General features: G+C 37.7%; 1 protein-coding gene across 3 annotated transcripts in view; it reads right to left on the minus strand.

Annotated features, from left to right (window-relative positions):
* SPEF2 (sperm flagellar and cilia associated 2) overlaps positions 1-16,720 on the minus strand; it is a 106,722-nt gene that overhangs the window by 77,642 nt on the left and 12,360 nt on the right. For all 3 annotated transcript variants that reach the window (XM_026713728.2, XM_087927381.1, XM_087927382.1), the window contains exons 4-10: positions 16,493-16,663; positions 13,981-14,121; positions 9,677-9,753; positions 7,194-7,395; positions 5,674-5,862; positions 3,150-3,337; positions 748-916 (exon numbers count right to left, since the gene is read on the minus strand). In XM_026713728.2, the coding sequence (XP_026569513.2) occupies positions 748-916; positions 3,150-3,337; positions 5,674-5,862; positions 7,194-7,395; positions 9,677-9,753; positions 13,981-14,121; positions 16,493-16,663 (1,137 nt within the window). The remainder of the gene's footprint in view (positions 1-747; positions 917-3,149; positions 3,338-5,673; positions 5,863-7,193; positions 7,396-9,676; positions 9,754-13,980; positions 14,122-16,492; positions 16,664-16,720) is intronic.

The following is a 16,720-nucleotide window of genomic DNA, read 5'->3' on the forward strand; positions in this document are numbered from 1 at the left end:
AATAAACATACAGGCTATTTATGAAGATAGTTCAAACAAGCTGGTAGAAAAAAAAATCCAAACCCAACCTAAATAATATGTACATTTTTCTTTGTGCAGTTGAGCTGAAAATGGAGGAATCTGAAAATAAGGCATAAAGAATGGAAATCAAAAAAGGCAAATATTCAGAATTCAATTATTTAATTATGTCTGCTTTTGAAAATGGAAGGGGAGAGAGGGAATTTATATTTAAATATATACTTATCTCTTCAAAGATTCCTAAAAAGAGATAATGATAACTAATTCTGAGAACTGCCTATTATAAAACTAAAGATACTGAAATGAACTTATCTTAAAATAACAAGAATTGTACTAGAAAATACCAATGAAAGAAGACTACTCATTCAGTGACAGACAGTGTTTATTTCAAATCAGGTTTTGTGTATTACTTTGCATTAACATTTTCTAGCACACCGTAATGTACTACAACTTAATTTCTACTTGTGAAAATATCACAACCTCAAAGCTCTTGCATGTTATTGCTATTGCTTATGGAAGGGATTGTGACAGATAAACACCCTGAGTGGCAGTGAATCAATGCATTGCCAAATCCTAGAAACACAAAGTATAAAGTACATTTAATTTTGCCAAAATGCTTATTATGCTAATATGAAACCTATGCATCAATCACAAAACAAATGTGATCTTCATGAACAATGATTTTATGAGTTATATATTCTTCCACTAGGCCGTATCAGTTGGGAGTACCTTATATTCATCATAATCTTTCTCATCTAGCAAATTAATTTTGTCCAGTTCTACTAATTGTTCTGGAGTCGGCTCATCTGGCAAATTGCTGATGTCAGCTTGCTCATAAATTGGCTTTCCTTTTAAGAAGAGTTCCTTCCAGTCACGCATTAGCTTTGCAGGAATTAAACTGTGGAAATCAAGAAAAACAAATTGGTATTTAGTATGAAGGGAACATTCTTTTAATCAACGAAATTAATCAATAGTTAAATATGAAACATAAGAAATAATTCTGAAAAAAGGAAGAAATTATGTCAGACGAATTCTATTTAGACATAATGGCTCAATTACACGTTAGGAAGACCAGTTTTTACCCAAATTGACTTGGGAGTTGTTGTATATTGGAAATATGTTGGAATATTATTTTATATTCAAACTGTTAAAAACAAACAAATTGGCAGGAAATTGAAGTGACTGCAAATAATCATTGCTAAAACATATGCATCTTTTATGAATAGTAGTTTGGGAAAGGCTAGTTGCCTAGTGAATTGTAATGCTTTTTACAGTTCATAAACAAGATTTTTGCTCTTTTCTTTCCTCTCTTCCTCACCTGAACCTAAATTCAGTTTTGTTTCTTTTTCTCTTTCATACCTCCTTTTTATTCTTTCTTGCTACTGCTGAAAAGAATAAAAGGAGCATGTATCTGTATTTCTGTAAATTGGTCTGTATCTGTGTCTGAAAGTTGCTTGTGGTTAGTAATATTTAATAGCCTTAGTGTTAGCTAATAGCCTGGTGGCGCAGTAGTTAGAATGCAGTATTGCAGGCAAATTGTGCCCACAGTCTGGAGGTTGATCTTGACAGGGCTTGAGTTTGACCCAGTCTTCCATGTCAGTAAAATAAGGACCCAGATTGTTGGGTGAGATATGTTGACATTGTAAAAGCACTATGGAGCTTATAAATCTAAGTATAAGCTATTGCTATTGTATATATAAGAATGGTTGCTAATGAAAACATGGATACAATTTATAAATGTGATTCCTCATTTTCCCCCCTCTGGAGTATTTCCATTTTTGTTGTGTCAAAAAAAAGCAACTGTTAAATTTGGATCAATTCATGTTAAGCTCAAATAGTCAAACTGATCTCATTTTAGAATGGACATGGGTATTGTCTGTCAAAGTCTAATCTTAATATTTTTCACTTAAGAAAATTATTTCTTTATATATAAGGACACTATTTTGAATATGTGTATGGGGGCAATATTTGATCAGTAAAGTGATCAAAAAACAGATGGTCTCATCTGGAACTATTTTTATTTTACTAAGACTGTACAATTTGTGATTATTTGAACAAATGCATTAAACTGTTGAGTATATCTCAGCATAACATATCTAACAGTAGATAGGTATCTGTATACATATACTATAGTCTTATCATAAAAACAATTATACAATTAAATATTCTTTATCTGGTATTGACCTCACCCCTTTCCTAAGAGGTCTCTAGGAGGCGTGCATAAGCGCATCAACGTGCCTACCATCCCTGTCCTATTGTTTCTTTTATTTTTCTTATATGTACCCATTTCATGTATTCATAACTATGTATATACTTATACCTATTATTTTGTAAGCGATTGACAAATCAAATAAATAAATAATTTATATTTTACTAATGTTATACTGAGTATTAATTGCATAACTTAAGAAATAACTCATTCCCAACTTTTCAAACTGATAAGTAGCACAAAAATATCTTGGACAGACCTGTATGGTAGATATTTTTAAGGCAGCGTTTCTGTTTTGGCCACTTGAAGATATCCCAGAATTTCCCGCCCAGCATGCTTCTTCAAGAAGCCAAAGTTCTACACATCTGCAAGTGACCATGGCTGAGAAGTATTGCTTTAAGTTATCTAACTTATATGGAGCTGCAGGTTATGTATACACACAATACCCATTTTGGTGGCAGGAAATGCTGAGATGGAGTTCACCACTCTAATGGGTACCAACCAAAGGAAACTCAAGTTACAGTTCACTCTTTAACTTTCCTATAGCGTATTTAATTAAATGTTTATAACTCAGTTGACAGCATTCCATTAGAGTGGATTATAATAACTAATATTAACAGAAACAACCTAAAGAAAACAATGAGGCATAACTGCTTTTCTTCGTCCCAAAGTGTAGATCAATTTCTTAAAATTTCCACATGGTGAGCTCATGGGCAGGCTGTGGAGGACGTCTCAACAGATCTCAGCAATTGTTTCTATGTATTGAGTTCTCAAGCCCAAATTTTACTCAGGCTTCATTGCCGTTTTCTCATCAAGATGCCCGAGGATCAATTTCTGTATAGTTCACTTTTCCCAACATAGCCAAAAGGGAATGCAAAACCAAAACAAACAAAAAACAAAACTGTATATATCAGGGACTTACTTATTCGTCAGCGTTCTATATTCTCCTATTTTAGTTGCTAAATCAATTATTTGTTCAACCACCTCCCAGCAAATTTCATAATGCTTCTTATAGCGAGCCTCAGCTCTTTCAGCAGCAAGTTTTGCATGCAGTTGTTTTTCTCTAAGGGCCTGTTCTGCAAGTTCAATTTTTTCTTGTTTTGCAAGAGCCTAGAAGGAGTCGGGGGGGGGGAAAAACTGGTCAATTTCCTCAAATTGATAAGACAAGAAGTGAAATGTAGCACCAAAGCTCATTATCTAAATCTCGCAGTCATTATTAATAGTCCAGATAAATACATCTTATATAAATGGCCTTGTGAAGGAATGTCAGCTTGAGAAATCAAGGATTTAGAGATCAGCAATACTTTTTCTTGAGATCATGAGAGAGTTGAAAAAGATTCTTGAATGGCCTTAAGATTCTGGAAAAGGATGTCAATGTTTTAAAGAAGGCAAACACATACTATGTTTGTGCCCTGCTGTCTTTTTGGAATTATATCCAAAGCACTGCACAGCTCTAGCAAAAAATACTGGTTCAGAAATAGATTGCATCAACTCCAGATTAAATACTGGTATTGATCTAATATCCACCTGAACACATTTGAATAAGCATCGGAACATCTTCAGAATCTGATGCTATCAGTGTCAAAGTGAGGGTTGCAACATAAGCTTTGCTCATGATACATATGTGTGCAACATCATGGTGCACGTAAAAAGGGCATTGAGAATACATTACATATCCATTTTTTTCATTTGCTGCTCAACCCACACCTGCCATGGATACCCACTATAAGCATTTATTTTGCTCACTTAGTAGCTAAGTTAGTGTCCCAGCGGTAGATCTCTTTAAGAAACCTGCCAGGCACTACTGGTTCTATTTTGCAACAGCAAGGAAAGCAATCAGTGCAGTCCATCAGATCTGCATGAACATACAAGAACATTCTGGAGAAGAGGGACATACCATCAAATCCATATCTTGCAAACTAATGTGTCTGTGCAAAGCAAAGTATCAACTATTTTCATCCTCTGAAAGGACTGGACCAGGCAAGCCTCAAAATGTTGACTATACTTTCATCCACTAGTCATCTCCCTTCCACAAAACACATTGTGCAACCAGTGTGTTAACCCATTTATTCCACTGTTAACTAAAGTTAGAATTCTGCTAACTATATCAGTTGGCAGAAGAACAGGATGATCAGTCGACTGTTATTCCATTAATTTTTTGATTTGAGCTCCTCAAATTTGCAATAAATGTAAGAACCTAAATGAGGACACATTCTTCTGATTCTATAGCTTCCTATAGTAAGTCTCTCTGGCACGCAAGAGAATTGTGGCCTCTAGTGGATGTTCCTATCATTTCAAACGAAAATTTGGGTGGCTTCAAAAGGACCATTTATATGGGACTGAACTGTATTGCAACTACATACAGATAGTCATCGACATACAACAGTTCATTTAGTGACCCATTTAAAGTTACAATGGCACTGAAAAAAGTGACTTGTGACTTTTCACGGACCTTTGTAGCAGCACTATGATCATGTGATCAAAATTGAGATGCTTGACATACTGATGACTTTTGCTGTGTCCCAGAGTCATGTAATCACTCTTTGTAATCTTTTGACAAGCAGTCAATGGGAAGCCAGATTCACTTAACAACCATGTTACTAACTTATCAACTGCATGATTCACTTCACTGTGGCAAGAAAGGTCATCAAATGGGGTAAAACCCACTTAACAAATGTCTCATTCAACAGTATAAATTTTGGGCTCAATTGCAGTCATAAGTTGAGGACTATCCGTATGTGGAAGTGAATCTTCGTTGAACACTGTGAATGAAATCTTTCAACCTCTTTTGAAGGATGAAAAAGCTAACTTTTTCCAGAAGAATAGCACAAGCTTCACAGACACTGTCCAGCAATCTTCTCGTATTACGTATATTTCATTCTTTGGGCTACGGCTACTATTGCTGCATTGCAGAAAACTCTTCTAGCTGCCATCAAATCAATGTTGGCATTTTTTTCAATCCAGGTTCATATATGTCATTAATATAGACACCAGCATATTGAAAGTCTGATGCTTAGATCAACTCCTGGGAATAAACTTGACTGAACTTAAAAAGCAATGACTTTGCTCCCCCCCCCCCAAATGGTGGGTTTTTTGTGGCCAATAATGGACCCCATATTTCTTCAAGACGAAGAAATATAAAAGTAAATGCATGCTAGAGATATTTAAAAATCAAAAACAAACTGTAAGGGTTTAGAGGAAGACCTCAACTTACAACTGTTTAAAGTCAAAATGGACCCAAATTTGAAGTTCTAATGGTTGCCTGCCTGTGGTCATGTGACTGAGCTTTGGGTGCTTGGCAACATGGCCACATTGATGGACATTTGCAATGTCCCATGGTCATATAATCACACTATTTGGTGGTTTTGATAAAAAACCGGCACTTAGAGAGGGAAAATGCAAGAGAGAAAAATACAGTAACAAAGAAGCCAATAATGACTAGCTACCTCTTCCCTATCGAGAGCTTCTTGAAATTCTTTGAGGCGTCTTTCCTCAAACTGCTTTTCTCTGTAAATTCTGTTTTGCCACAGGACTTCTTTCTCATGCCTCACATGCATAAGTTGAACAGCTATTCTCCGCTCTTGCTGGGATTGTCTCATAAGTCGGTTGACAAGCTGCTCTTCTCTATAGGCCTCCTAAAATAATAAAGACATAATAGTAACATAATGTACAGCTTTTGCTAGAAACTGGGAGACCATGAGTGTAGTCCTACTTCAGGCACAAAGCCTGCTGGGTGACCTTGGTTGGTTGTTTCCTCTCAGCCCTAGCAGTACAAATGATCTTTTGGGAATAAACTCGATTTAATTGAAAGGGGTTTACTTTCAGGTAAAGATGAAACAAGTTACATAGTATCATCAATTGACCACTTGTGGGTTAATTAACTTCAGTTTATTTTTAAGGGCTTCTGGATTAATAAATTAAAGGTATTGTTAAAAATGTGTTGTGGTCCACCAGCGGCCTGCGGAGCTGGCAGCAGAGTCGGACAGTGGGAAGGAACATGGGCACGTTCTAGAGTCTGGGGAGGGCTCGGATGAGGGATCTCCATCTGACACAGAGATGGGGTCAGGACCATCTGAGAGTTATGTGCTGACTCCGGAGCCTCCAGAATCTGACATCAGCAAGGCAGAGGAATGGGGGAGCCTGTTCCCAGCGCACACTTGCACAGAGCTGCCAGAAGGCAAGAACAATTAAGACAAAAAGGGCAACTGGAGTAAGATTGGCCCCTCCCATAAGACATAAAGGAGGAACAAAGGGATGTGAACCTTTGCAGGAAACAACTTTTGTTCATTCTGGTCGGTTAAAATCTGAAGCTCCATGTTGACTTTGTGCTCCCTTTGGCCTGGTACAGCTAATTGGCAATTTAGTCGTTGGCAGGATTTCAAAGGATATAAAGGTGGGTGCTTATCAGCCTTATCCCGAAGGACTGTGACTGTGGTTGGACTATTCATAAACTGTTTGGAACTCATTATGGGCTCATTATGAATGCATATAATTCACAGTTGTTGAAATAATTAAAAAAAGGGAACAGCGTGTGATTGTTACTGTCTCAGAAAGCCTTGGTCAGAAGAAGGTGCTAGTAAAAATGGATGATTGGCCATCAGCAATTCTTAAGTCTCAACAGTCCTGATGCACTCATAAAATCAGGGTATCACCTATCAAGATGCTATTTTTAAATTTGAAGAATTTGCCTTGTCTTTCATTTTTAGTTTTTTTTACAGTTCCAGATTTTATACTTTTAGTATCATGCTAGGTTTTCTTTAAATCTAGCACTATGCTTAATATTAAAGTCTGATCCAGAGGTTAAAAAAAAGGTGCTTATTATTTTCACTAGTAAAGGTACAATTTACTTCATTCTCCAAACAGGTTTCATAATAGCTTTTACTTTTCATGTCTTTTCAAACTGGTTAATTCACAACAGTATTAATGCCTCATCTAAAAAAATCAAAAGGCAGCATATCTAACTCACTTCTTGTGCTTCATGAGCTATGAGTTGCTCCCTTAACATCTTTCGCCTTCTCTTCTCCCGTTGTTCTCGAGCAAAGGTATCCTCCTCAAGACGTTTCTGAATTTTCCTAATATATTCATCATCTGAGTAGGTGTTCAGTAGCTCAGTAATGACTGGTTTTGTCGTAGCTAGTTCTTGTGCCTGCTTTATTGCATACATCATGCTAAGAAAATAATATGGGGCATCTGGTGTTATAGGTTTTACACAACGAATTAAACAAACAGTTTCTTAGCTGTTGCTTTATATTGCATTATATTATTATTACTATTGCATACTTTTCTTTTATATTTTATAATATACTAGAATATTTACAACACCATCAATGCACATGCAGATAGGCCTAGACTTACATTTGTAACTGAGTTTGGCAATGACAGTCACGAAATTGTGACAGTCATAAAGCAGGTAACCACATGACCAGACCCATTTTGATGAACTTTTCTGCAGCAGTTGTTATGGGAACCCATTATTCACTATGATTTTTGTCGGAAACCAGAAGTAAAGACCAATTTCTGGCAAAAATATAAATTGTGGTAATTTGATTGCCAAATGCTGCAAACGGCCATCATTTTGGCCATGTGCCCAAAATGCGATCAAATAATCTTGTGGGGTGGGCAGCCTCAGAATTTTAGAAACTAGCTGTACATCCGTTTTGGGGGGAGCAGGTCTTATCACCAAGTGACTGGTCATAAGCCAAGGACAACCTATATATATGTCAAAGTATCACAAGCATAGGATGGCTTTGGAATCCTTTTTCCATTTTTTTTTTGCAGATAACCTGGCCACTTAAAAAAATAATAATTAAACAAACACACACAAAAAAAGAAAAAAAGGACATTAAAAACAATGGACATGGTGCAATCATCCTAATCCACATAGTTGTCTTACATCACTAAGTCATATAAAAATAATACGTATTTACATTCTGTGTACATAGTAATGAAGCCCCAATCTGGATTAAGACTTCATGATTTAATCCCTTTAACCCCATAATCTCATGGTCCTAATTTGGAATATCTCCATATCTACAGCAGTGCTGGAGAAAAGATCTGATGGAGGATAGAAAAGAAAAACAGTAAAAGAAAGAAAACTTTTCTTTTCAGCTCTACTTTTGAGAGCTTTGTGGGCTCCTTCCTTTCACCAGTCTTCTCTCTTCTGTGCTAACTGGGGGATAACAAGTTAACTATCACCACACTGCTCTTCTATTAAGACTGCATATTTTGGCAGAGATCTCATGAACTCTACTTGTGGGATCAACGTATTTGTAAAAATAAAACTGCCAGGCCATATTAAGTATAAGTACAGTCACGGTAGAAGAATGAAACTACTATCAATGTCCACAATATCATTTCTTCCCTGTGCATTTTGTAGTATTAAGTGCCCAGAGTGATTTAAGATTTTCCATAATCTAGTTGTTGAAGTCAGTTCTCTCCAAAATGTTAACTGAAATGTTATGCCCTACTCTTCACCCCCATGAGACAATCAGCTGATAAATGAAGTATGTGCTGACATTTCAATTGCAGTAACTGTGAGAGGGATCTTGGAGTCTTAGTGGACAACCAGCTAAATACGAGCCAGCAGTATGCAGTGGTAGCCCAAAAAAGTCAACGCAATCCTAAATTGCATTAACAGAAAGATACAATCGAGGTCAAGTGAGGTACTAATACCACTCTATAAAGCCTTAGTAAGACCACACCTAGAGTACTGTATCCAGTTTTGGTCACCACACTATAAAAAAGATGTTGAGATTCTGGAAGGAGTGCAGAGAAGAGCAACCAGGATGATTAGGGGATTGGAGACTAAAATATATGAAGAACGGTCACCGGAACTGGGCTTGGCTAGTCTAGTAAAGAGAAGGACCAGGGGAGACATGATGGTAGTCTTCCAATATCTGAGGGGCTGCCACAGAGAGGAAGGGGTCAAGTTATTTTCCATAGCACCCGAAGGCCAGACAAGGAATAATGGATGGAAACTGAACAAGGAGAGATTTAACCTGGAAATAAGGAAAAACTTTCTGACATTGAGAACAATCAACCAATGGAACAGCTTGTCCTCGGAAGTCGTGGGAGCAGCATCACTTGAGACTTTCAAGAAGATATTGGACTGCCATTTGTCAGAAATGGTGTAGGGTCTCCCATTTGGGTGGGGGGTTGGACTAGATGACCTATAAGGTCCCTTCCAACTCTGATTATCTGTTAACTGCATGGAGAAATATGACATATTTCCAGTGAAAAATGAAATTATGGATGGTAGCATATCTTTTCAGCAGCTTTATGTCAATACAATAGTACAAATACAGCAGATTTAACCACCTGCATGACTGAAACAAAAGCTTATTAATAGGTTGTTTGGCAAGTGGAAGGGTGTTTTAACAGGTAATCAGAGTTTCTATTTCCACACAGTCCAGCAGAAAAACAGAGCAAATTTACTAGAAGTAATGTTACCTCTCTGTGAGTTTGGCAGGTACAACAGCCTCTTTCCTCATTTGTTTTTCAAAGTTCCTAATTTCAGTGTACGTTGTCTAGAAAAAAGTAAGCATGTTTTAATTCATTCCTTGGGTTTAATTCTTTATTGCATCTCATTATAAATTAACAAGATGTCCCAAGCAGAAATGCACTGCGCCATGGGATTTCCACTGTTCAAAAGATGTTTGTTAAACAAAAAATATGGGGTTGTGCCAGTAAGCTTAGTAAAGCGCATTGGAGCTTCATTAAGTTACATCATCCATGTGCTGTGTGAGTCTGAAAGTATTGCAAACTTTTAAGTGATTAGATGAGAACCAAGGAAAATATTTCTGTAAATATAATGATTTAATTTGTATTGCACCAATTAATTACTGTTCATCTTTAAGCAGACAAATGAAATAAGAAAAAACAATAGCCACATAAACAAATGGAACAATGAACAACAATGGTTAATTGAAATATGTTTAATTATGTTTAATTATGAAGAATTTAATATCCCCTCACCTCTTGTTCCTGAACATAAAAGATTCAAGAACATGAGTTTTATACCACTTTTTCTCCCCACCAGAAGTGTCCATTGGGAAGATTACAAAAAGCAAGATGGTGGCTGCAGTTGCATGATTGCCCCACTCATTTTTAAATGCTCATTTTTATTTATTTATTTTATTTAGAAAATTTATATTGCTACCTACTTGCACATGGCGATTCAAGGCAGCTTATTATGCTCCATATATACTCCATACACTGATATTTTTGCTTCCAAGAGCAGCTTTACTCCCTAACAAATGCAGTGCAGCAGGAAAAGCAGTAATGCAACCATTCCAGATAAGAATATCCACACATTATCTCAACAAGATCCTACTAAAGCAAGTGAATACAATAAAACATAATACGTTCACCCAAATAATATGAGTTCTGCCATATGTATGTATGTATTTATGTATGTAGGTATGTATGTATGGTATTCAGCTTTGTTCGGGTATTTTCCCACGTCATTATAGTTGTGCTATTTAAAGTTGTAGCAACGTTTTGGCAGAATCTCACCTGTCATCATCAGGCCTGTGTATTGTGTTTGTCTGTGAGTCAGGCTTTCACAGCTGTTTCCATTTTAAATTTGGTACTAGCCTACTGCTGTGTTAGAATGGTTTTCTCTTCATCCTGATTGGTTGGGAGTTTTGGTCTGTGTTTATTGGTCTTGGAGTTTGCTGTGTTCTGCTTGATTAGTGTTTCTAATATCTTCTGTCTGTTTTGTAGCATTTTTTTATTGGTTGGCAATATTGTGTTTCCTGCATTGGAGGCTTTCAGTGTGGCTTGGCTTCGGGTAAAATGATGGCTATCATTTATTAGGAAGCTAGGTTTTATCTGATATGAAGTTGAATCCTTAAGATGAATATGCTTATGAAATTGTGTCTGTATGGAAATGTGATAACCTGGAACGATGCTGTACTCAAATACGATGTTTTATTTTTTTTGTTAAAACTCAATAAAACTTTGTTAAAAAAAATACACAGGCCTGATGATGGCAGGTGAGATTCTGCTGAAATGTCACTACAACTTTAAAAGCACAACTATAATGATGTGGGAAAATACCCAAACAAAGCTGAATACCATACATATAGATACCTGTGAAAACTTAAGAAAAGATATTTATACAGTATTTATATATAACTATAAAATCAAGGGACTATGTCTGTTCTGCTGTCTTAGGAACAGTGCATGTTATTCCTCAAAACATTTTGAAAGGGAAAGGGGAAGATGGAGGACAGCAGATTACGCTGAATTTTAACATGTCAGTAAGGCAAATTCTAACAACCTCTTTCAGTCTAGACTTAACTGCTGTCTGCTGGTGGAAAAATTATTGGTGTGACATTACTGGAGTGATAGGGTTACATTTTTGGAAGTACACTATGTGTGGGTATTTTGGGGGGTGGGGTGGGGATAATTAGGTGGTACTGTGCAACAAATTCAGTGCCTCTGCAAGGTTTAAGGTGTATTTTGCCCCCAAATCTATCCAACCCCCCACAAAAAGCTTGAAAAATTCAACCCTAAGGATGATAAATAGAATGGTGAGGGGCCTATGCAGCCTGCTGATTACTTACTCATAGGATATAAGGAGCCATTGCTTTTAGCAATCACAGATTTACACCTTTAAAGTAATTCTAAATAAGGATTGCTCAGCTAAATTCTGAAAAAAACAACAACCTTTCTCTAGATTTATATTTACTCCTGTCTAACTGAAGGGATATGTATGGGTTAAGAATGTTTCTTCCCCTGGATATTTATTATGAAGAAAAAGAAAAAGGGATGAATTTCCAACTCTGCATCTAATGATCTGAATTCCAATTATAGGGAGCTACTACAGCATTTTTCCCCCATTTGCACCTAACTGCAGTGCAAAGTCCTTATGATGATGATTTATCTCATTCCCACCTATATGTGAGCCACTGTAAAGTGTCTTTATCTGCTCACTGTTAAAATATTATTTTCCCACTAAATACTGAACAAACTCTAGCAGTTTTACATGGTGTAGTGTAAGACAGAGGTTGCCAACCAGCGAGAAAATTTTGGTGGGCCACAGAGAAATCTCATCCCCAGAGCACCCCCCCCAAAGCAATTAATCCAGGCTGTGCAGAAACACAAGGCTGCACGGCCCACATGGCCCGTGGGAACCCTCCCCGCCCACTCACTCCTTACCTGGCAAACTTACCTGCTAAATTGCTATTTTTCCTTTTTCTGACCATCTGCTGTTCTGCTGTGATTTAGAATAGCTATGAAGCAGCAAATGGTTGGATTTCTTGCTTTTTATCTAGTCTTTAGATCTTCGGCTCTGCTTTTAAGCATAGCTGAACCTCCCTTAGGACTGAAGGTTCGATGATTCAGTGAAGACACATGGCAAGCAAATTTTATGTGACAGACTGAGCTAGCCGATGGCAAACAGATAGATCACTGAATGATTCTGGGAGCAACTCAATCTGCCTGCCTGCTTTGCCTGATTTTGGGTAAAAGTTGCTCTTTTTCTATAAAAAAATCAATATTTACATACATGATGTGTTGTGAGTTAATTTGTGAGTTTGCTTACTAGAAAATTTTATGTGACAGACTGAGCTAGCCGATGGCAAATAGATAGATCTCTGAATGAATCTGTGATCCTGTGAGCAACTCAATGTGCCTGCCTGCTTTGCCTGATTTTGGGTAAAAGTTGCTCTTTTTTATAAAAAAAATTCAATATTTATATTTACATACAAACCATGCCCAGACAGTCACATGACCACCAAGCCACACCCACAAATTAGACCACGCCCACAGAACCGGTTAGTGATCCCTGGGATTTTAAATTATGAGTTTGGTGGTCCCTGAGATCCAAAAGGTTGGCAACCCCTCGTCTAAGAGACCTCATTGAATATTTTGCAGGGTTTCAATGAGGCAACTGCAGAGAGTGAGATTAGCTCAATCCTGCGGCTATTTTTAGCAGGCAGGGGCACTCTCTTCTCCCTTGAACTCTTGAACACTGTAATCTGAGGCCAATCTTCTTTGGCAGTGGGAAAATCAGGTTCTTTCAGATCAGCTGATCCCCTATAGCTGCCAGGTGCCTGAGCTTAGCCCTAGAACCAGATGATCTTGACTCTTCCCTGGACCCATTTCCTTCTCACATCAAGGAGAGAGATTTGTGGAAGAATTCCTGCTGGTAGCTGGCATTTAGGGGACGGGAAGGAAACATAGCAGAGGCAAACTATCCAGACTTGTCTTTAATGTACCCTGAACATCATAAATAATCATAGCACCTATTCCTAGCATCATGCCTTTGGCATGATAGGGATGTCCATTGAGCAGAACAAATGATATACCAGTATATTCTTCCATTGGCTTAAGAACTGATGGAAGGCATTTTAATTTGATTCTCAGGAAGAATCTCTGGTTATCTATTTCACAGTTCATAGCATTGTTTTGAAGATTCTTTTCCATGTATATGGTGGTGTCTGAAGGCGGGAGGACTTCAAAACAGGAAAAACAGCATTTGTGGCAGCGCGATGGTAGTCCTGCCCTTTTATACAATGTCAGTATATACAAAATTGCCATCTTTCCTGTTTTAATTCCCTCTGCAGAAGCTACTTCATGCACAAGTTTATCAGACCCCATTATTATTAACAAAATATAATGTTGCACAATGAAATACTTGTGTTTAAAAATGAATGCATTTACATTAAGACACAAGATAATCAAAATATGTAGTACATGCTGTTGCTTGTGCATTCTTTAAATGACCATAAAAACTCGTAACTTACTTCTGCTTCCTTCTTCTTCTTCTGCAGTTTTTGGTCTTCAATCGCTTTGTCAGTATGCTGTGGCAATGGTTTTGGAATCTGAATAACTGCTGCTTGAATTTTGGCCATGATTTCATTCTGCCTGCGTTTTTCTGCAATTTTCTAAATATTCAAGGGGAAAGATAGTAATTTGTTTTAAATTGGTTACTGACTAAATCTTAATCACACAGAAGCAAATTTAAAACTCCTTTCTCACTCCTATGGTGATATGTATCTTCCTCAATTTGGGATCCTCTCCCAGAGCACTAGGAATTTGAGAATTCTGTGCAATCCTAGTTATTCCTAGCACTGCACTCTTCTGGATAGAGGCATTGATCCTGGCATCTGTTGGAGCCACTCTCCCAGCTTAGGAGTCATGGTCCCGAAGGCTCTATCACCACTGGGACCATTTTGGCCTTTACTTCCCACATTCTAATTTTTCCTTTAGTCCTAGTATTTCTCCAGCTTCTGCTACTCCTTCTTCCTGAAGATATAGCTGCTACATCTATCACCACTATTGTCTTCTGGTCCATGTCTACTACCATGATGTCTGGCTGATTGGACAGTATCTGCTGTCTGCCGGATTTGGAAATCCTGCAGGATCTCAGCCCTCCTTTTCTCCAGTACCTTCTGTGGGATCTCCCATCTGGACTTGTGGGATCTAGCCCATGCTGATGTTCCTGTACATAATGCCAGCTACTTGGTTGTGCCATTCAGTGTATGCTGTTCCTGTCTTCATCTTATACCCTGCCACTATGCATTGGACTGTTTTTGAAGTCTTTCTGCATAGATCCTGTCTAGGGTGATGGACCACTATGGATCTGGTACTTAGTGCCTGTTCTTGTGCTGCTGCAATCAGTGCCACAGTGCTGTCTTTTAATCCGGCTCTTTGTAGTCACTAGTGGGATTTTTTAATATCTACTACCTTAGCTATCTGTCAATGACCATCTTATTTAGTCTTGCTTGCCATGGCACTTCCTCTGCTTGATATCTGCTGCTGCCTCAGACATTCTCTCAAAGCTCATCTTTGGGTGCCATCTTACTGATGCACTTCTGGATGTTCTGAGTTTTGTCCAGGAAAGTAGCTTTAACACTCACCAGTCTCACTCAGATAAATGAGTGCCATTCATTCATTCATTTATTCATTCATTCATAATAATAATCTAATAAGGCTAGGGAGAGGATTATTATTGTTACCTGTATTATTACTACGAAGATGAAGCTATGGATATGTGGGTGCAGAAATAAAATTTTACAGTAGGGTTACACAATTTTAACGCCAATTTTAATATGATTCTTTCACATACTTAATAATTTTAAATATTATCCTGTTATCACATAAAAACTCTATGGGATTCCACCAGCTTCAAGTCTCTCCCCTCCTATTCAACATCACCATGAAGCTGCTGGATAAGATTGTCCAGTGCCATGGGGTGTATTGATGATACCCAATTACGCCTGTCTATCTCTGACAATTTAAATGATACTGCTGATATCCTAACCCAGTGCCTGAGATCCAGACGGGGAACAACAGGTTTTAGCTGAACCTTGGCAAGATTGAGTGGCCCTGGGTTTTATAGACTATGCCATCTTTGGTTCTGCACAGGGTTACACTGCCCCAAATAGACTAACCACATAATTTGTGGATCTTCCTAGACACCCAACTTCTGCTCAAAGAGCAAGTGACAGTCATGTCTGGGAGATCTTAGCACAGCTTCATATTGTGCATTCATATGCTTCATATTATCTCTCTTCCTGGACTGGGAGGCTCTGATCACAGTTACTCATGTGCATCCAGTTCCTCCCATAACCCATGATAGTTTAAAGCGTATCTAGGTGTATCTCTTGATGCATAAATCTATGTGCATGCTAACTCAAAATAATCAAGTGACTATTTATGATTGCAATTTGTGTAACGTTGTCCAATATCCTCTGGTAAATGATACCATTCACTCTGCTTTTAATGGCATAGAATACAATCTTAATCCAAAGGTGCTTTTTCAAAAGGCAACTGGACTTCCTTTGTTTTTGCTTGAAATTGTTTTGCTTTTCATCCAAGAAGCTTTTTAAGTTCAGAAATGAAGAAGCTTCTTGGCTGAGAAGCAAAACGTCTTCAAGCAAAGACAAAGAAAGTCCAGTAGCCTTTTGAAAAAGCATGTTTGGACAAGCAGGATTGGATGACTGAAAATCTCCACAGACAATACAATCTTAACTACTACCGCTTTTCTTAAGTCTTTCTCTATACACCATTCTTTCCCATCTTTGGCCCTTCAGATGCATAAAAGCTGCAAGCTTTAGAAAGTCCAATCAGCCAGGCAATTATTTTTTTTAAAGAATTCTGGGACATGTTGTTCTGCCATTTCTGGAGGGGCATGAGAGTGATGGAAATAAAGCTATAAACACCAATTTACTAATACACATGGCCTCTGGTTAACCACAAAGCAGGGAATGAAGGTATCGTGTAGCTGGGTCAGAGAAAGAAATCTGCACTCACCCTTTCAAGCTCTTCAACCTTTTTTTCCTCCTGGATCTGTCTAGCCTGCTGTTGCTTCACAAATTGCATACCAACCATTTTACTTTCCAGAATCTTGACTTTGTTTTGAAAGCTTTCTGAAATTTGTTGGAGTGAGAGGTCTGCCTGGCGGGGTACTAGTGTTTTGAGTCTCTGAAATGAAATGAGACAGATATATACATACAAACGTATATATGACACATGAAGATG

Source organism: Pseudonaja textilis, chromosome 2 (genome assembly GCF_049901715.1).
Source record: "Pseudonaja textilis isolate UNSWEBS1 chromosome 2, rPseTex1.2, whole genome shotgun sequence".
Taxonomy (NCBI): domain Eukaryota; kingdom Metazoa; phylum Chordata; class Lepidosauria; order Squamata; family Elapidae; genus Pseudonaja; species Pseudonaja textilis.